This window comes from Pygoscelis adeliae, unplaced genomic scaffold, assembly GCF_000699105.1.
Source record: "Pygoscelis adeliae isolate BGI_AS28 unplaced genomic scaffold, ASM69910v1 Scaffold14, whole genome shotgun sequence".
In the NCBI taxonomy this organism is placed as follows: domain Eukaryota; kingdom Metazoa; phylum Chordata; class Aves; order Sphenisciformes; family Spheniscidae; genus Pygoscelis; species Pygoscelis adeliae.
Window position 1 is genome coordinate 6,491,436 of NW_008825109.1, and position 17,918 is coordinate 6,509,353.

The 17,918-nt window shown below is 35.7% G+C and overlaps 1 protein-coding gene across 1 annotated transcript in view; it reads right to left on the reverse strand.

The window, feature by feature from the left end:
* The window catches only part of TNFRSF19 (tumor necrosis factor receptor superfamily, member 19), a 44,451-nt gene extending 27,299 nt beyond the window's left edge, over positions 1-17,152 (reverse strand). The window contains exons 1-4 of the mRNA XM_009327763.1: positions 17,068-17,152; positions 15,568-15,678; positions 4,948-5,126; positions 1,547-1,632 (exon numbers count right to left, since the gene is read on the reverse strand). Coding sequence (XP_009326038.1) covers positions 1,547-1,632; positions 4,948-5,126; positions 15,568-15,678; positions 17,068-17,133 — 442 coding nt within the window. The 5' untranslated portion in view covers positions 17,134-17,152. The remainder of the gene's footprint in view (positions 1-1,546; positions 1,633-4,947; positions 5,127-15,567; positions 15,679-17,067) is intronic.
* Positions 17,153-17,918: the final 766 nt, after the last annotated feature.

Sequence of the window (17,918 nt, forward strand, 5' to 3'; positions counted from 1 at the left end):
AATTGCCTGTCTGAGTTGCAGAAGGTATTTCTAGACAGAGTTTGAACCCATTGAATTTGAAGTGATTTGCTCTAGTAAGTCAAGATCAGCATTTCATTCTTGGCATTAAACCGCAGAGCATTTGCTATGAAGAACATACTTTCTCTAAACACTTAAGATATTACGTTGTCTGCACTACAAAAATAGTTGAAAATTTTTGAATTTACATTCTAGGCTTACGTTATACATGGGCAAGAGTTACTGCTGCAAACATTGTAACTTATTTGACTTATTCTTTTTATAGAAATCTGATTTATTAGTTTTCAGTGTTGCAATCTTTAATAAAAATTATTCTGATTTAGAGGGATAGAATGAAATTCTCTCAAACCATAAGAGAAATGCACAAGAAGCCACATTTATAAAAAATTCTACCACTAAAGATACTGTCTGAGTATCTGGTTTTGTAAGTTTATTCCCCAAAGGGCACTAAAACTAGAATGGAAGCAAAACAAGGAAGTTTGGCTCATTTGAAAAACGACTATCTAAGCAATATATGAAATACTTATTTCATTAAATTTAATACAATATAAAACTATTTAAAAGTATGATTTTAACACATAATAGCATATACTTGGTTATATTTTAATTTAGCACAAATAAAAAAGAAAGCATGTTTGTAAGAAACAGTGTGTCCTTATTAAAGTAGCATGAAGCATTTCAGAAACTTGACAATTCATTCTTTCTATAAACAATTGTTTCTGTTTGGAATAGGGGGAAAAAACTCCCAAAACATAACTTCACAGTCACAGAAACAAACAAGTAAACCCAAGGTTTTCCATAAGATTATGTTGAATCAATTTTATTTTTCATATTATAAAGTAGACAGCAATAAATGCCACAAGAATAATTCACTCCTTTTATTGAACTAAAAACTTGATGTGATGTAGACCATCAGTAGTCTTGCAAGAAGTAGTAAAAAGGCTTCTGTTGCAGAATAAAGAGGTTCTCTCCTATTAAAGAGATTCTAATCCTCTCATTGGCCAAAAAGAAAGAGAGAAACTGATTACTCATGTCCTTCTTAATGTATATAGTACTATGAAGATATTTGTTTATATTGTTCTCTCTCACTTGTCACCTTAGTACAAAAGTTATTTTTAAAGGTATCAACAAATTACCCCTTTTGGGTGTCAGGAAAGAATTCATACTCACTGAGGCCTCCCTGATAGTAGGCAGAGCGTCTAGAAGGCTGCCTTTCTTTTGGCATTAACACAAAACAGAAATTAAAGTTAATATGACATCATCGGAAGTGGACTCAAGACTCCCCCATCACATGGTATGACAGGAATGTTTATCCTCAAGTGACTGGTCATATGAGGGAACTTTGCAATGATAGTGCTGGACCTGCTGAAGTGTATTAACAAAATCATTTACTAACAAGAAAATGAGTCTTTAAAAGAATTCTTCATAACTGTGACTGTCATTTTTTGCCAAGCTTTCAAGTTAAACCAGAAAACGTTCTAAAGCAAAACAGTTAATCCCACTCCAATAGGAGGAAAAGAACACTTACAGTGAGGCTCATAAGGAGGAGGAGGATCACCACAAGGAACACACTCCATGTCTTGAAAGCCTCCAAGCTTAGTCTTCCTATAAAATCTAGAAGATAAAGGAATGAAAAAACAGTTAATCAAAACCAGTTATTTTTCCTCACAAGATTTGTCAGGTGTTTTAACAAAATCCTCTGAAACTGCAAACTTTTGTCAATCTGTGTCCCAATGTAAACTATCAGGAAATAGAAAAAAAATAAAAAGTAAACAAAAGTACTTTAGATATTAATTAACAGTACAGCAGTAGATCTAAAGTAAATTGAGGAAAAATTCTAAATGTGTTAGTCCAAATGCATAGTCACTATAATCTTATAGTCACATAAGAAATAAACAATTCTGGAGATTTCAGACAGAAATCTATATCCTGTTTTCCACATAGATCACAACATACAAGACAAGAATGATGAACTTACATTATGCAAGCTTATTTATACATTTAAAAAATAAAAGTGAACTAATCAAACTATATAACTCTCCTAAAAGAAACAAGATATTACAAGGTAATTATCACCACTAACAGTATATAGTGGACCAGACATCAATGCTTTCTAGTTAAAATCCTTAAGATATCCTCTAGTTCAGAGAAGGAAAAAATCACTCATAAATTGGTTCATTTATGTACTTGTACAGAAGGGCATCCCAAAACACAAAAATTTTAACATACTGTGTGACAAAATCTTCAGAAAATAGATTATTCTGATTGTTTTGTAGAACAGCAAAACAGTAAAAATGGCTTTTCAGAATTACATTATAACAAACCAATAATCCCTCTCTGACTCTTCCTTCTCCTCCAGGAAGATCTTCACTACCAACCAAAATCACAACGTGCATGCAAATTAATGAAGTGCCCACGAGTCCCAATCTACATTATCCAATTCTCCACTTTGTTTTTATATTCTCACTTAAATGTATACTTTATAAATTCTAGATAGCAAGCATTTCAAGATATGAAAAAATGGATATTGCGAACAGAAGTATCAGTCAGATGGTTTAGATAAGTAATAGCAATGGGAGGCCACAAGCAGTAACAGGTGAACAATAAAATAAAACTCTAATCCAAACTAATCAGCCAGCTACTCATTCCTAAGGACATTAATGCAAAAACATTAAAAAAAAAAAAAAGCTGTCATACCCAAGGAGACATTTTATTCTAAAGACCCTTCAAGAACTTTACTATTGAGTTTACGTTTGGAGAGCTTACTGACTACAATGACAGGCAGAAGCCTACATTCCTAAACCAGGGAACAAGAGTAGTACCAAATGAAAACACAGAACTTTAGTGTTGTATTTCAAATTTGTATGAGAGCATGACATCCTCTAAAGAACTTATCTACGACAGCTCCCTAATAAAGTAGGTCTATCTGTCTTTCAACTAGTCATTAGTACTAAGCTACAATCAATAGCTGTGGTCTGTTCAAGATGAGTACGTAAATTAAGTGTTTTCTGTGGTGGTAGTGGCACATTAAGTAAAAGGTACTAACTCTACTGATGTTAAATTACTAACACTGCAAATGCCATTAAGGTATGAAGACTGTATCAGCTAAAGCAAACAGCTTTCCAACTGCTCAGGAAACTCGTGCTTTAACAATGTGAACAGAAACAGCTTCATAGGCTGTAAGACCGAAGGGGCCACTGTGATCATTTACTCTGAATGAAACGTGTTAATATTTGTTTTTAGCTGACATGCTCACTGTAGTGTTTTGAAGCTGAACAATAGGGAACAGCATGTTGGAAACCCGTGCAAAACAGAAATAAATATGATTGCTGAGAGGTAAAACATTAGCTAAACCATTTGGTTTGGCTAGCTATATCCTCCATTCGCTTAGGCAGCATCTAAACTGATGGACAGGTGTGAGTGGTGGCGTGTTCTACAGTTCTGCTCCCCAAAACATCCAGACCAGATGATCTGTGACTCCCCTACCAATGACTCCCTCCCTCCTCATGTTTCCAGCTTTGCTGCCAGTAAAAGCAGGTAGTGGCAACAGCTCTCATTTTAACACATACTCAACACACGTATCTAGAATACATTCTAGACCAGAATACTAAGAAGCATTCCCAAGTCCCCCAGTTAAGATTTACTCTTAATTCATGTTTTATTCTGGCTTCTTTTTTGTTCTTTTCTCATCTTCCAAAATTTAGCTTACATTGTTTACACCACAAGAAGAAAATTATCTCCCTGCTGACAGCCAAATAAGCCCTACAATACATATATATTAATATGTAATGAGAGTATAAATCAGTCCACCATGTGGCTGCAGCTAGTACCAAAAGTGGTTGTGAGTAACATCTAACGCCTGGGGCTGCACCTTCTTATACCGTGACTTAAACTAACATTAGTTACCAAAGCTTTACTAAGTGTTTTTAAATGAAAAGACCTCACTTCCGGCTTGAGAGGAATAACTGTAGGAGCTTCGACAGTGTTCAGGTATTTGATAGCTGGTATTATAAAAAAAAAAAAAAAAAAAAAAAGCTGAGAAACATATAGGAAACAAATATATGAACATTTAAGTATCTCTGAAATACATACCCTGAAAATATAAAGGCTGTTACAACTGCAGATCAGTTCTCATAACCTAATCCTATCAATTAAACTACCAATCCATAATTCAAAAAAGCATCAGAAATGCCTTTTAACAAATTCATGGCAGGTATTTATAATAGCAGAACTTGGCCACAATGTAAAGAATAGCCTTTTGGAGATCTTAACACTTAATACTACAAACAGAAGATTAGCAACAGAGATCTGGGATGACTGGACAACAAACTAAGCACAGGTTTTGATTTATAACAGCAGTTTCAGTGAGTCTCCACACTGTTATAATTTGTTCCAAAACAATTCTTTCAGATCCATTTATGATTTTCAGCCAGGATCATGCTCCATGAATTTACCAACATGATGAAGGAAATTCAGGAGCATAAACCACAGCCACTACTTTTGACCTAAAAAATGTATGTGTATGAGAATTATTAGGCATTGACCTAAGGAGGGGAAAAAAGCAAGCAAATAAAGCGATCAGTCTTCAAGAAGGTAACTATGTATGTTTCCAAATGTTTAATTCTTTTTAACAGTGAAGTAAGTCACCAGTAACTCTATTTCGAAGTATTTTGCTCAGGCACTGCATAGACATTACTCTCATAGATCAGGTAGGTAATTATCAAACCGTTTTTATGGATGAGATAATTTCAGAATTGCAGTCTTAATATGTGCTCAGATCATACAGTAAATCATTGGCAAGGCCAAGATTAGAACCTAGGACCTTCATACTTACATAAAGGATACATTTACCCAGAAAACACGAGCAAGCAATGTTAATGCAAATTGGTTTTGAATTTGTTCAAGTCTCATCTTCAGAAATGGACTTACCCTGGTAAACAGTCTCCACATAGTGCATTGCTGGTGGCAGAACAGTTGGCCTTCTGAAACCGGTTAACTAGTGCACAATCCAGACAAGGCTTGCACTTCTGAAAGCCCCAGTCTTCCTTGAATCTGTTTGGCCTGCATGTCATGCACTGTGCATCCTCCCCATATCCAAAGCCGCATTCCTGTAGGGATTAACAAGCAATAGCAAGCTATTCAGTCACTGAAAGCATGAACAAGAAGAGAATGCTGGGATAAAATGAAGACCTAGTGTAATTATTACTGAGAGTAGGTCTTTCTAGAGACAAAAGCCATCCTTTCAGCAAGTTCAAATGTGTCTTCCACTGCTAATAATCTCCCTTACTTCTATAAGTAATACTTAGTCATCCACTTTATTCATGAAACCACTGTGTATTTGAATGATAAAGGGCTTCAAGGACTCCCACAGTTTCATTATTACTAGCTTATGGTAGAATTATTGAGCTGTCTGTTTTTTAATTAGGTCAGTCATGTGAAAGTGCAGAAACTGGGACAAGTGAAGTATAAAGGCACTTACTCAGTTACAAAAACAGCAAAGAAGCACTTTGATATTAAGGTTCATAGCTAAGGTGAACAAAGTTAATTGCCGAAGAGAGTGCACTGATCTTCAAAGGCTTAGAATTTCTGTTACCAAATAAAACAGAGCTGGTTAATGACCATCAGCTAGGCATGAAACGTTGCTTAGCCACTAAATTTCAGAAACTCAACCCACTCCAGTTCTAACAGTTCTTAAACTGTTGGAAAAGTTTAATAGCTCTGCAGATCACAGGGAGGCATGATATTTTACTATACAAGGAATATAGTTATGGTTGGTTATTTATCCCAAATTTAGCTATTTAAAGAAATTATTTCCATTCATTTGAAAAAGGACACCTAATACAACTGACAGGCTGCAAAGAGAAACACTTTACCCAACAATATCTAATAGTTTGGGGACTGAATTTTCCCAACTGATTATCAAGAACTATCCATCTATTTCATGTCACTATTTCTTAGAGTTATCAAGTTACTAAGAGTTGCTATTCCCTTTTCTCATCTGAATACCCTATTAATTTTTTTTGCAGTACTTCGGAGTTAGATTTGATGCATTAGTGACACACCGCAAAATGGCAAGAGGAATACAATGAACTGCTGGAAAAGACTTACTGGGAAGGGAGTAGGTGGGAAAGGCACAATGTGGGGACCTTCTTCTCCAGTATGTGGTCTCAGTGGAAGAATAGGGCATCTTCCCAGAGGGAAAACTGAAGGAAATCTTCAACTGGGGCAACTTAAGGGAAAGTTTCCACCAGTTTCCTCCACAACACATGCATGTTCAATGCATATAAATAAATTTTTCCAAAGTCACCTACCTAAGCAAACCTGCTGCAGTAAAAAGCTTTGAACCTTACAAATGCACTCAGGATGATAAAATAACAATAAGCAACTTCAGATGCATTTTACTGGACATTCTAAGAATTTTCAATTTTCTTTTATGTTAAGAATATCTTCACTGTCCTCTGAAAAAGAGCAAGCACTCAAGTACACAGAAAACTAAATTCTACGAAAGCAACTACAAATGGACACTAAAAATAGCCTTCTTCCTCTGTCTCTAGATCCAGGAATTAAAAAAAATACATTTTAATTTTTGTTTTGTTTTTTAGCTGAGATGTAGTTTCTTACTATTGAGTATTATACAGATTAAGCAGGCAGACAAATCACTGTAGTTAGTAACAAAAAAAAAGGCATACTACAGTTTCATACACTGTACAGCATGCTTCTCCTGTGAGATACTGACCCTAATAAAACTGGTAGGCAAAAGGGGATAAAAATATTTCTTTTTTTTTTTTTTTTTTTTTTTTTTTTTTTTTATTTTTTTTTCAAGGGGAAAAAAATTTTTTTTTTTTTTTTTTTAAGTTTACTTCAGCCATAGAACATTTTCTACCATTTTATTTCAAACCTACCAGTTTCTGCTAGGAATCGATGCCAAAACAATGGAGGTTCTAGCAGTTCTATTTTATGTTACCTAAAAATATCTTACTGTGTTCAGTTTTACACTCCATTTCACTTATGCAATTGTAAGACTGTATACAAAGCTACATGATTACCACTGGGGACTGGAAACAGACTAACTTGTGTTAGGAGATTTTGCTCTTCCTAAGTCTAAATAAACTTTTATTCCTTAACACATTCTTTCTAAATACCTACTCTTTACTCTTTCTATTTAGAACATCCAAATAGTAGCATTATAGGATATATTATATAGCTCAGACAAACCATGTATATTCGGACCTTTTGATAAATCACTTGGAATCAGCCCCTCCCAAGTCCTAGTAAACTTTCAAATATAAGGCTTAAATTAACTTAATTATAAGTTTTTCTTTCCAGACTACCTTTGAAGTTTCTGATCAAAAACAAGCAAACACCAGGAAATAAAGTTAGAATTAAATGCCTTCAACTCACTGGCCCAAACTACCAAAGCTTGAGTAAGTTGTTTCTAGCTCTATCAGATCTGCTTTGCTATAGTTGGATGTATGGACACATCTTAGTGATCCTTTGTGATGTGGAATGGTTTACTTTAAAGTTGTAAAAATGGTGGATGCAATATAAAGAAATCTTCTGCCCAAGGAATTTACAGTCTCCAGTCTTTTCAAGGATGGCTTCTAAGTCCTTGCCAGGAATTCTGCAGATATATCCATAACAACTACAACTTTATGTATGTGCTTTTTATGTTCACACAATATTTGAGGTAGTTAACAGCCTAGCAGGTGCAAATAAATATTTAAGCTTGTAAACCAGGCAGAACTTCAAACATCTGTACTCATAATTAACCACATTCCCAAAACTGAAGGATATGATTTAGACAATGGATTCAAATCCTTTGAAATCTTGGACTTTATAATTCAGCAGTCCAGCAAAGATACAAGCAATCGACTGTTCATCTTTTATCAGTACGTGTGCAAAACTGATGTGCACCAGTTTTTCTAGTGCTCTATTTACAAAGTTGCCAAGTTATATGGCTGATGAGATCTCAGTAGTTCCCAACTCCCCTCATCCCTTCTATCGTCCCACTCATATTTTTAAAAGAGTGCTCATCTCCTGTGGCAGTTCACCTCAGGGCTGTAGAAAAGAGAAATAAAACTTGTAACCTCAATTAGCTAGATTTAAAAAAAAACATTTTTTATTTTTGTGCCAGGAAAAAAAAAAAGAGCAGGTAAATATACGCTATATTTATTTCTCCTATTGTGAAGTGTACTGTGAAGAACGCTTAACCCACCTTTCCCTTTCCACTTCCCCTTTTCAATGCTACCATCAATGGTACCAGTTAACATTAATGAAAAATTTCTCTCTCAAATGATACACAGTACATGCCATGAAAACCCAAACACTAATTTAGAAAACTGCATTAAAATTAATTTAAAAAAAAATCCTCAAAATTCAAATGCACTTCTATTTTCTGGATATTTATACAGCTTTCACCTAGGAATCTGTAGCGAACTAGTTAACTAAACTCATAACTTAGTTTCAAGCTAAAAATATTAAAAGCATACAATAATACAGACACCTTTTAAAGTACTACCTTGGCAGTGTTAACATTGTCTTTCAGTATATACTACCCAAACACTGATTCAGACAGAATGACCTAAAGTATAGCAGACTAAAGGGTAACGGAGTTAAGTGGTATGGTTTTTCCCTAAAAGGTGAATGCAATGCAGAGAGTAAATGAACAGTAAACTAGATTTTAAACATTCTTTCAATTAAAATAACCTCAAATTTTATTTAAAAAAACTTTCAGGCATTATTAAGAACATAATCTGCAAGTACATTTTAGAATTTTATTCTAGTTCCACTGATTATCCACAACCTATGTAAGTGCCTAGACAGTACAGCACAGAGAAGTTCCACTTAGGCCATGATGATTACAAGAATATTTGGGTATTCAGGAAACAGCCTTCCAGTCATTAAGACACTCTTAATCAATGTCAGGTCATATAACAGGTTGCAGCACTATACCGGTGCCGGGAAATGAAGTTTTTAGTAATACCTTTGAGTGTATGGCATTGTTAAATAGCACACAGTTTTAGCTTCCAAAAGTACCTTAGGCTCTGGATCAGCCTCATCTAGAATCCAATAATCAGCCGTATCTATCAGCAGAAGTCTCTGAGCAGGACAGGCTGCAACAGTGTGCTGCAAACCTGTCAGATTTAGCTGCTGCGGCAAAGTGCAAAGTTAGTGTCAGAAAAGTTTCATGCTCAGTGAGTAAGACTCGACATGCCTACATGCAGCTGCTCCAGCTTCCAGGACACTGGCCCAGAAACACATTAGCCCCTCCTGTGCTGAGATATGGCAGGCTTCCTCACAAGCAGCTCTCTTGCTTTGAAAAGTTACAGAGTGACTGCTAAATGTGGCAGCAGCTGCTCTCAGTAACTTCACTGGGACAACATGTCAGATATAGCACGCAATCTTTCATGTTCTGTATGAGGACTGTTACCTTCAGAAGTAGCTTCAAAGAGTACCTTCCTGTTTAATTCACAATTCCTTTTTTGAGCCAAGATGCAGGTCTCCTTTTCCTTCATCATATACCTGGTGCAAGGAAGCAACCTACGATACGTAGCCCTGCCTTGGCAACCATCAAGCTGCCTCTGTCCCACAGGCTCTCCGTGCAGCAGCAGGCTCTTGGTGACAGTATTTATCATCACGTATTTGATGGCAATGCTGGCTTAAGGCACTCTCTCCCTTTCATCTCTGCTTTTTCTTCCTTGTCATACATTGTCCTCAACTGTACTGATACAACTGATTATGAGGCTGAGCTGTAAATCTGACCACAGGACTGATGCAGGTTAAAAGTGATCAGTTCAGTGATATGTTCCACAGTACACCCTAAAAATCTACTGTGTCAGCATAACTGCACAGGTAGGGCACTGTGGAAAGAACTTACTACTGCCCAAACTGTCATTTCAATGTTTCTGAACTACAGCCTCAGATGTGATCTGTTGACAGAACAATCTAGAATTGCAGTTAAACTTCTGAGTTGTAACATAAGCTTGATGAGGCTGAGATATGGATTGCTTTTTCATATATAAATAAAAAACCCCAAACATGGAAGCTACAGAGTTTTTTTTTTTTTTTTTTAAAAAAGCAAATTATGGTAAAAGGACTGGAAGGACTCTCATTTCTGTACTGGAACATTTTCAGGAAAAGGCTGAAACCCAAACTATCCCAGATTACTTTTTCTGCATTGTGATTTATATAAATTTGAATCATATATAAGGTTTTATTTATACAAATTTGGATCATATATAAGGTTTGATTTATACAGAAACACTTTACTATCAAGCCACACCAATGACTATTCAGGCATTGGCAAGTTGAAGCCACTTAAAGAATGAAAGATATTAAACCATTTGCTTAACTATGTGATGCTTTGTTTCCTACTAAATGAATGAGAAATGAAATAATGCTGAGCCACGTGAAGCAAACCCTTCCTTCTGAATCGATACAATCATTTTAGTCTCCCACCCTAGAAGGAAGCACAGTTAAAAAAAAAGCCAACAAACAAAACCAGACAAAAAACAACCCCAAACAAAAAACCCACACACTCAAAAGCAAGCTATTGTAGTGGTTCAAAGGCTTCACAAACATTACCAAGGACACATGTTTATGAGAAAAGGCTGTATAGATCTTTTTTTTTAAATGAACAAATAGAAGCAGACAAACAGGCAAAGAAGCTTTCACTCCCTTCCCCATCAATGCTAAATTGTTGATACAATAACAAAGCTGGCTTTCTTATGATGGCAATATGTTAAAAGTACTTTATAAAAAAAAATGCAACCAACATAAGCGATCAATGAATTTTAGTTCGAAGTTAATGCAACATCTGCAGTGCTGCTGTTAGAACAGTTGATAGGGAGTCAGAAAGGAAAAGTTGAGGGTGTACTATTTTTTCTAATTTTAAGGTAGAAAGAATTACATTAAAAGCGTTCTTGAAAAAGAGAGCCCCACTAAACTGCGACAGCAAAAGCTGAAAAGAATAGTCTAGATTTGGAATCAGTTATGTGAAGTAAGGCTGGGGTTTTTTGTCGCTTTTTTTGTTTCATGCTGTAAAGGGTATCTGAAGTTGCTTACCTATGCAGACAGAAAGGTCAATCCAATAGATTGAGCACTAGTTTGCAACTAAAATTAAACACTCATCATAGAATCACAGAACAGCCCAGGTTGGAAGGAACCTTGAAAGAACATCTGGTCCAACCTTTCACGGGACAGGGAGCCGAGATGAGATGATCTAGCACCCTGTTCAATTGCTTCCTAAAAACCTCCAGTGATGGGGACTCTACCACGTTCCTGGGGAGGTTGTTCCAGTGAGTGATTGTTCTCACTGTAAAAAATTTCTTTCTTATATAGAAATAAAACCTCTCTCCCAGTACAACTTTTACCCATTGCCCCTTGTCTTGTCCATGTGGCACCTTGTGAAGAGAGAGCCTCCATCCTCTTGCTCCACTCTGTGGCCTCTGTCTACTCTGTTCCACCAAAAACTTCCTGCATTACCATGGGCAAGTTGATTTCTGTGCTAGTGTCTCAAGTATAAATTAAGAAAAGGCAACAGCATTTCCCTAACTTAGGTATTATGAAATGCTCACATAGTATAGCAACAAAGGTCATATAAATAACTCAAGATAATAGTTGTAAAAATAAGTGTATACACACACACACACATACACACAGTGTATATATGTGTGTATATACATCCACTCTGTACAGGCGGTATTTTGCCCTGCACATTTATCCATACTGTTGATGCAAGTCTGTGGTACATCTGAGTGTATTTGGCGACATGGAAACAGACTGGATTGTCACACAGGACCTGATCAGATTAGGCTTTAACGATACCTTAAGTGACCTGTGCAGCCTGTGTTAAGAATCTCAAGTCTGATCTTCAGGTGTCACTGTGTCTTCCCTTAAGTGGAGGGACAACTAATCACTGTTGACTTAACTGGGTTTTGTAAGTCCACAATAAAATCCCATTGAAGTTTAAAACAAACAAACAAACAAACAAACAGGTATCACAATTAGGTAACAAAGTATTAGTTTTGATTTCTATAACATCATGTATTCAGTTTAACAAAGGCAAAGGGAAAAAAGTACATGCACAAGTGTACTTATGCGCTAAACTGGTTGCTGATCAATTCAGTAGCAATGTATTTAAGTCATAGCACCCATCTGTACCACGGTATTTATCTTAATTTTTATCTTGAGAACTCCAGTCTTCCTTTCATAGTGTTTAGCCTACTATCTCTACTTGGCCCTTTGAAAGGAACACAGTTCCTATTTTTGTATAGTCAGTCATAACAAGAAAGAAATCTACAGATTTAGATTTTAACTAAAAAGTAGTAGTTTCTCATAAATAAGAGTGAGGCGAGGGCTCTACAGTCCTTGACATTGTACCTGTCTGCTTCAGCTTACTCAGAAGTTCTACCTGAACTGAGTTTCAAGGGAAGGAAATAGGGACATATGTTTACATCAACCGTTCACACGGTCCACTGCTGCATGACCCAATAGCTGGCCTTCTGTATTCAACAATATAGGCTGAGTTTTTTTGTTACTAAGATAAAAAAGAAACCTGTCAGTCAATTGCTTAAAACACTCTGGGCGGGAACCGAACCAAAAAACCCACAGATAACATTGTATTTTACTATATACTTAGACATACAGTCGTGCTCACACATCCAGCAGTATATTTAGTTTTATCCATGAGCACTAAATATTTGATAGGAAAACAGACACATTTTTTGTTATTAAGAAACTGTTGTTAAACTACAGCATAATTACATCATTGCTTTCTCACATGGGGTAAAAAACCCCAAGCAAACAAAACTCCCCCTGTGCTGCAAATTACTTCAAGTATATCATTAAATCCCTTTTCCCTTTGCGTTCTGACCTTTGACTTAACATACTTTGTTGCTTCAAGCTGTAGTTGAGCAAGACTGCTTTCAACTGCATTTCAGTAACAGCCACAGCACCACATCCTTCGCTATGATTCACAGAAAATTGTACCTCTATTTATAAAGGAAATTATGTCTCCACTCACATTTAGGTTTGAGCAAAATCTGTTTAGTTATTTCAGTTCTAGGGTAGTAGCAAAAAAAAAAAATAGTATTTGAAAGCCTATTCATGACTGGGAGAAGTAATTGCTTACACATTGAAATTAATTAAGCATTCATATTTTCAGAAAAACTAGTCCTGAGAATCAGGACTATCAGATTGTAAACAAAAATAGTTAAAAGTAAAAGCATAACTCGAATAGTGTACTATTGCAAACTATAACCTTCCTATTCTAGTTTAGCATCTTTATTAAATTGAAAGCGTAATTACTGAGGGCATTAGTTTTTATGCTTTTGTTTTTTATTTGCCAACTAGATAAGTATGCTACATCAATGCATATAATACTGCTTTAGTAGGACCACTGTTATACAGTGCCATATTTACAAGTGCCTTTATAAATTAAAACAGCCGCCAGAACTTTCAGTCCTCAAATTTAAGGCAAATCTTATAAAGGCCAAACAAAACATGTGGTTAGTCATCTTCAAATCTCTACTTCAACAGCATTGTTTGTATGACTAAACCTTAACTAATACTGCCTGACATAGAAAGCAATCCTCACTAAAGCATGAAACTAAATATTTCTGTTAATGCACCGAACACTAGCTACAGGGGATGGAGAGGTAAGGAAAATGTGTCACTTGATTTCAGTAAATCTCTTCAAACCACCCACAAACCACAATACTTAACTTGTGCTTTTTTTCAGAGCTCAGTATAGTAAGAAATACAAAGCCACAAACTGAAAGCTTCTTTTTCCCTGTTGTTTTAACACACATACATACCAGACTTAGTAACGTTTCATGTTAAAAGATTTTCAAAAGTAACATTTCAAATTCTCCCTTGGATCTACATAACATACTTGCCTACAAAAGCAACCCTGAAAATTACATTTCACTCCTCCTAAATAACACCCTAAATTCTACCTTTATCATCCTCTTTACACTATCAGTAAGAGTACAAAACAGAGTTTGCCCTTCTATATGCAAAGGCACTGGGCAGGGCGGCTACTTCTCTCTCTTGCTTTATGGCCCCACCTACCAGGTATCGATCAGACTGCACAGTTATGTCTGGGCCACAGTTTTACACTCTAACAATGGGCAAGATGTAGGTATAGTAGCTGGATGCTGAAGAAAGAGTCTTATTCTTATGCATAAGACTTGACAAGTCTGCTCGCCCTTCAACATAGCAGCTTGCATTCTCTCTTTTTTTGCCTGACCATCTTCACACCTCCAGCATGACACACCTGCTCCCCCAAAACATCTAGTCTCCCCATGATGCATAATTTATTCTGTTACCTCTCTCACTTCCGGTGATCAAGTTCGTGAACCCCACCATATCCCTCCCTCCTTCCCTCCCTCCTGTTTCAGCTATATCTTCCTTCATTGTTCTCTATCCTTGCTTGTAACAGCACCTACTTTCTGATCTTAGTTGCTGAAAGCAACTAAGATCCCCCTCATAACTTGCACTCAGACTTGGAATTTCACTGGAAATTTTGCCAAGTTAACTTTCTAGTTCTACTGAATCTCAGTCCATAACCTCAGTCATCGTTCACCTCCATTGATTCATTTCTGCATTCCTAAAAAACCTGCTAATTCCAAAACTTTTATGGGGATTTTCTTTTGGAAGAGATGCAGTTGTTCTAAAAGAAAAAACATTTATGTAAGACTCACAATAACAATCTTTCCTTCTCCATGATATTAACAAGGACTTCTTACGTGCCTTCTACATATTAGCATGTATTTTTCTGGCCTCAAGCTTCTCAATTACTTTACACGGCATTAAGATATGGATTAGGTTTATAGCATTTTGAATAAACTGTAAAACAAAGAAATTGAGCCTCACTCGAACCTAGCTTCCCAACACAAAGTACTCCAACCGCTGAGCTAGTGAAAACAGAAGAGTCACCTATCTCCCAGCTGTTCTAAGGAAATATCTCAGTTCTCACTTGAATCCTATTCTGTATTTATGTGCTTATGCCCTTATTTTTATTATAAACCATTCTGTTAAGACAAGTTGTTGTACAGAAAATATTTGAACATTGTCTATAGTGGCAATTTCACCTAAAATCCAGAACTGATTCTGAAAGTCAGCACTGTAAAAATCAAGCCCCCCCCCCCATTTCAGTGGTCTGTACCAATCGCTAGTTTCAAACTCATTTTTCGTACTCTCCTCTACACAGTGAGGTTATTCAGTCTTAATTCCCTGTAGTTTTTTCCCCCCCTTTCTAGCACTAACTCACCTTTAAAAAAAAAAAAAATCATTTTAATTTGAGAGCCCATACCCAGATCCTCTAATGGGTACTGCCTGCTTTATTAATGGCATCAGCATTTTCTGAACTAAGCATTTTATATAAAGAGAACCAGAAAACATGGTACTCGAAAAACTGTAAAAGGTTCAAAGGCCAAAATCATTAAAAAGTATTTCCACATAAGTAGAGGTATCTATTATTTTAACGACATATGTAAATGCACTTATTGGAAACAAAGTCATTTCAAGAAAGCATGATTTGCTTACCTTTGAGAGTTCCATTCCAGGTCCACACTGTTTGCAGAGGATACAGTTTCCAGTGTGGTCCCTATATTCTTGCTCTCTGCAATCTCCGGTCTCACAGATTACCCTACTTAGCTTAAAAAAAAAAGTAAACTCACCAAAATATAATTAATCTGTGATTAACATACACTTTATATAAACTCTAAATCTGAGAAATAAATTCCCATTTCTATCTTAAAAATGACGTTCTGCATTATCAAAAACTTTAAAAATGGCAATGAAAATTAATCATCTAACTCCAAATATGGATAAGTGCCCTGAATTTTAAAGGTTCTCAGTACGCAATAATTTTACAATTTTTAGAAGACCTGCTTGATATTTGGCACTTGTGGAATGTTAAAAATACTTAATTGTTTGAATATGAGTTTAAGTTCCTCACCTTACTCAACATTATGAAAAATGCATATGACTATTTACTAAAGCTACAATCTTCATGACAGTAAGCTACGTCACATCACATTATATTGTTGTGTCTCATTTATTTGTGATTTTTTATTTTTCTAATGATGCTATTACAATTGAATAAATAAGCTAAAATCTATTCCTTTAAACATTAATATTTAGAGATTTTAAAAGGTCACTCAAACCTTTTGGAAACTTAAAAAAACCCAAACCTGTATGAATACTATTTATTCTAAATTTCACTATCACTTTATATTTAATGGGCCAAATGAGAGAGAATCCAATTTCTGCCTTCAAAGGCATTTAAGTACATTATCTGACCAAACCAGAGACTAAGGTTATGAGAAATACCATAGGCAGTAATATCAGCCATGCAAAGTCTCTGTATAATCACTGGAATCCTACCCAGGAACATTAGCAAACCCTGTGAGCTCCCTCAACAGAATTTTAAATTAAATGTGTAGATACAGGCTTCCATCACAGAAAGCGCTCTCCACAATTGCTACTAAACTCTTACTTTGTGTATTAGTCTTTTCGAAAAGACCAAAGCCTTTCTGATAGCTATGAAGCATTAATTACCCTTAGTTCTAGAACTTGTCTCTGCAAGCCAGAGTTGAAGTACGCTTAATAGGCAATGTAATTGTGTGCTATGCTGTGTTCTGTGGATAAACTGAATACTCCGAACTCCTAAACTATACATGCATAGCATACTGTACTAAGAGATGGCTATTGCATATTGCCTAGAATTCCTGCCATCTCTCTGAATTGAAGCAGTATCACCTTCACAGCACTATATTCACCTGTATTTTCTGTCCTAGTCCAGTCCTTTGTCCATGAAGAGACTCACAAGCTAAAGTGTTTTAATTGCATGTGAGGAGTAGCAAGAAATTATACAAGTCAGTTGACTAAGCTCACTTTTAAATTGATAAAATGTAATTGTCTGCATATATGTGTTAAGACTTTTAGTGTCAGCAGTAATGTATAAAACAAAAGACACCATTCCTGTGTCAAATACAATTTTTCAACATTCATCCTGGGGAAAAAAAATAATTTTTAATTTACCAAATAAGCTAGTAAAATTATGAGCATCTTCAGTTTATCTTCTCCTTGTAATCCTTTAGCATCCATTTCTTACAATTAAACCTTTCTTCCTAGAAAAAATAAAAAGAAAAAAAGAAAAAAATCATTGTATTTCACAATGTTGTTTAAATTGCAAAAGTCGTATGTCCATAGTACTTCATGTCATTCAGCATGCCAAAATATGTATCTGTCAATGCCATTAAAATATTTCAGATAGATTCCTGGAAGCTAAATAACAAACATATGCTTTAAAAATCATGTTCCTTTATTAGAAGACAAGGAAATATACACGAAGTTTCTATGGCCTTAATTCTCAAAAGAAGAAGAGACTGCTATCAGTCCAGATTAGAGAACATCAACATTTGTAAATCTACCACCTTCTAACATCCCTAATGTATCTTTCTTTCTTGTTAGATGCCCAACTAAGTACATGATCAAAAGACAAAAATCAATTTCTTCAAATATGCCACATATCAGCCAAGACATAGCTGGTCATGAAAATGTTCCTTCTGCGTTGCAATGTGCAGCACAATGGGTTTGCCTAGTGACTAACATAACCTCTTCTACTTCATTCTGCAATGAACTGGAGACGTACGCAGGATCTGTTTCTTACCACTTACCTAAGGGATATTAACTTCTTAAGATGTGTTAACATGATTGTTTATGATCTGGTGGGCAAAGACTATTATAGAAGACATTTCAAACAGCATAGCCAAATCACATCCTACCTCAGACAATTTTTATCATAATCTCAGAAGAAGAGTCCATAAAGCCTTGCTTAATTATTTTTTAAGAAGTGGTAACAAACAAATTATATATAAAAAGAAGGGGAA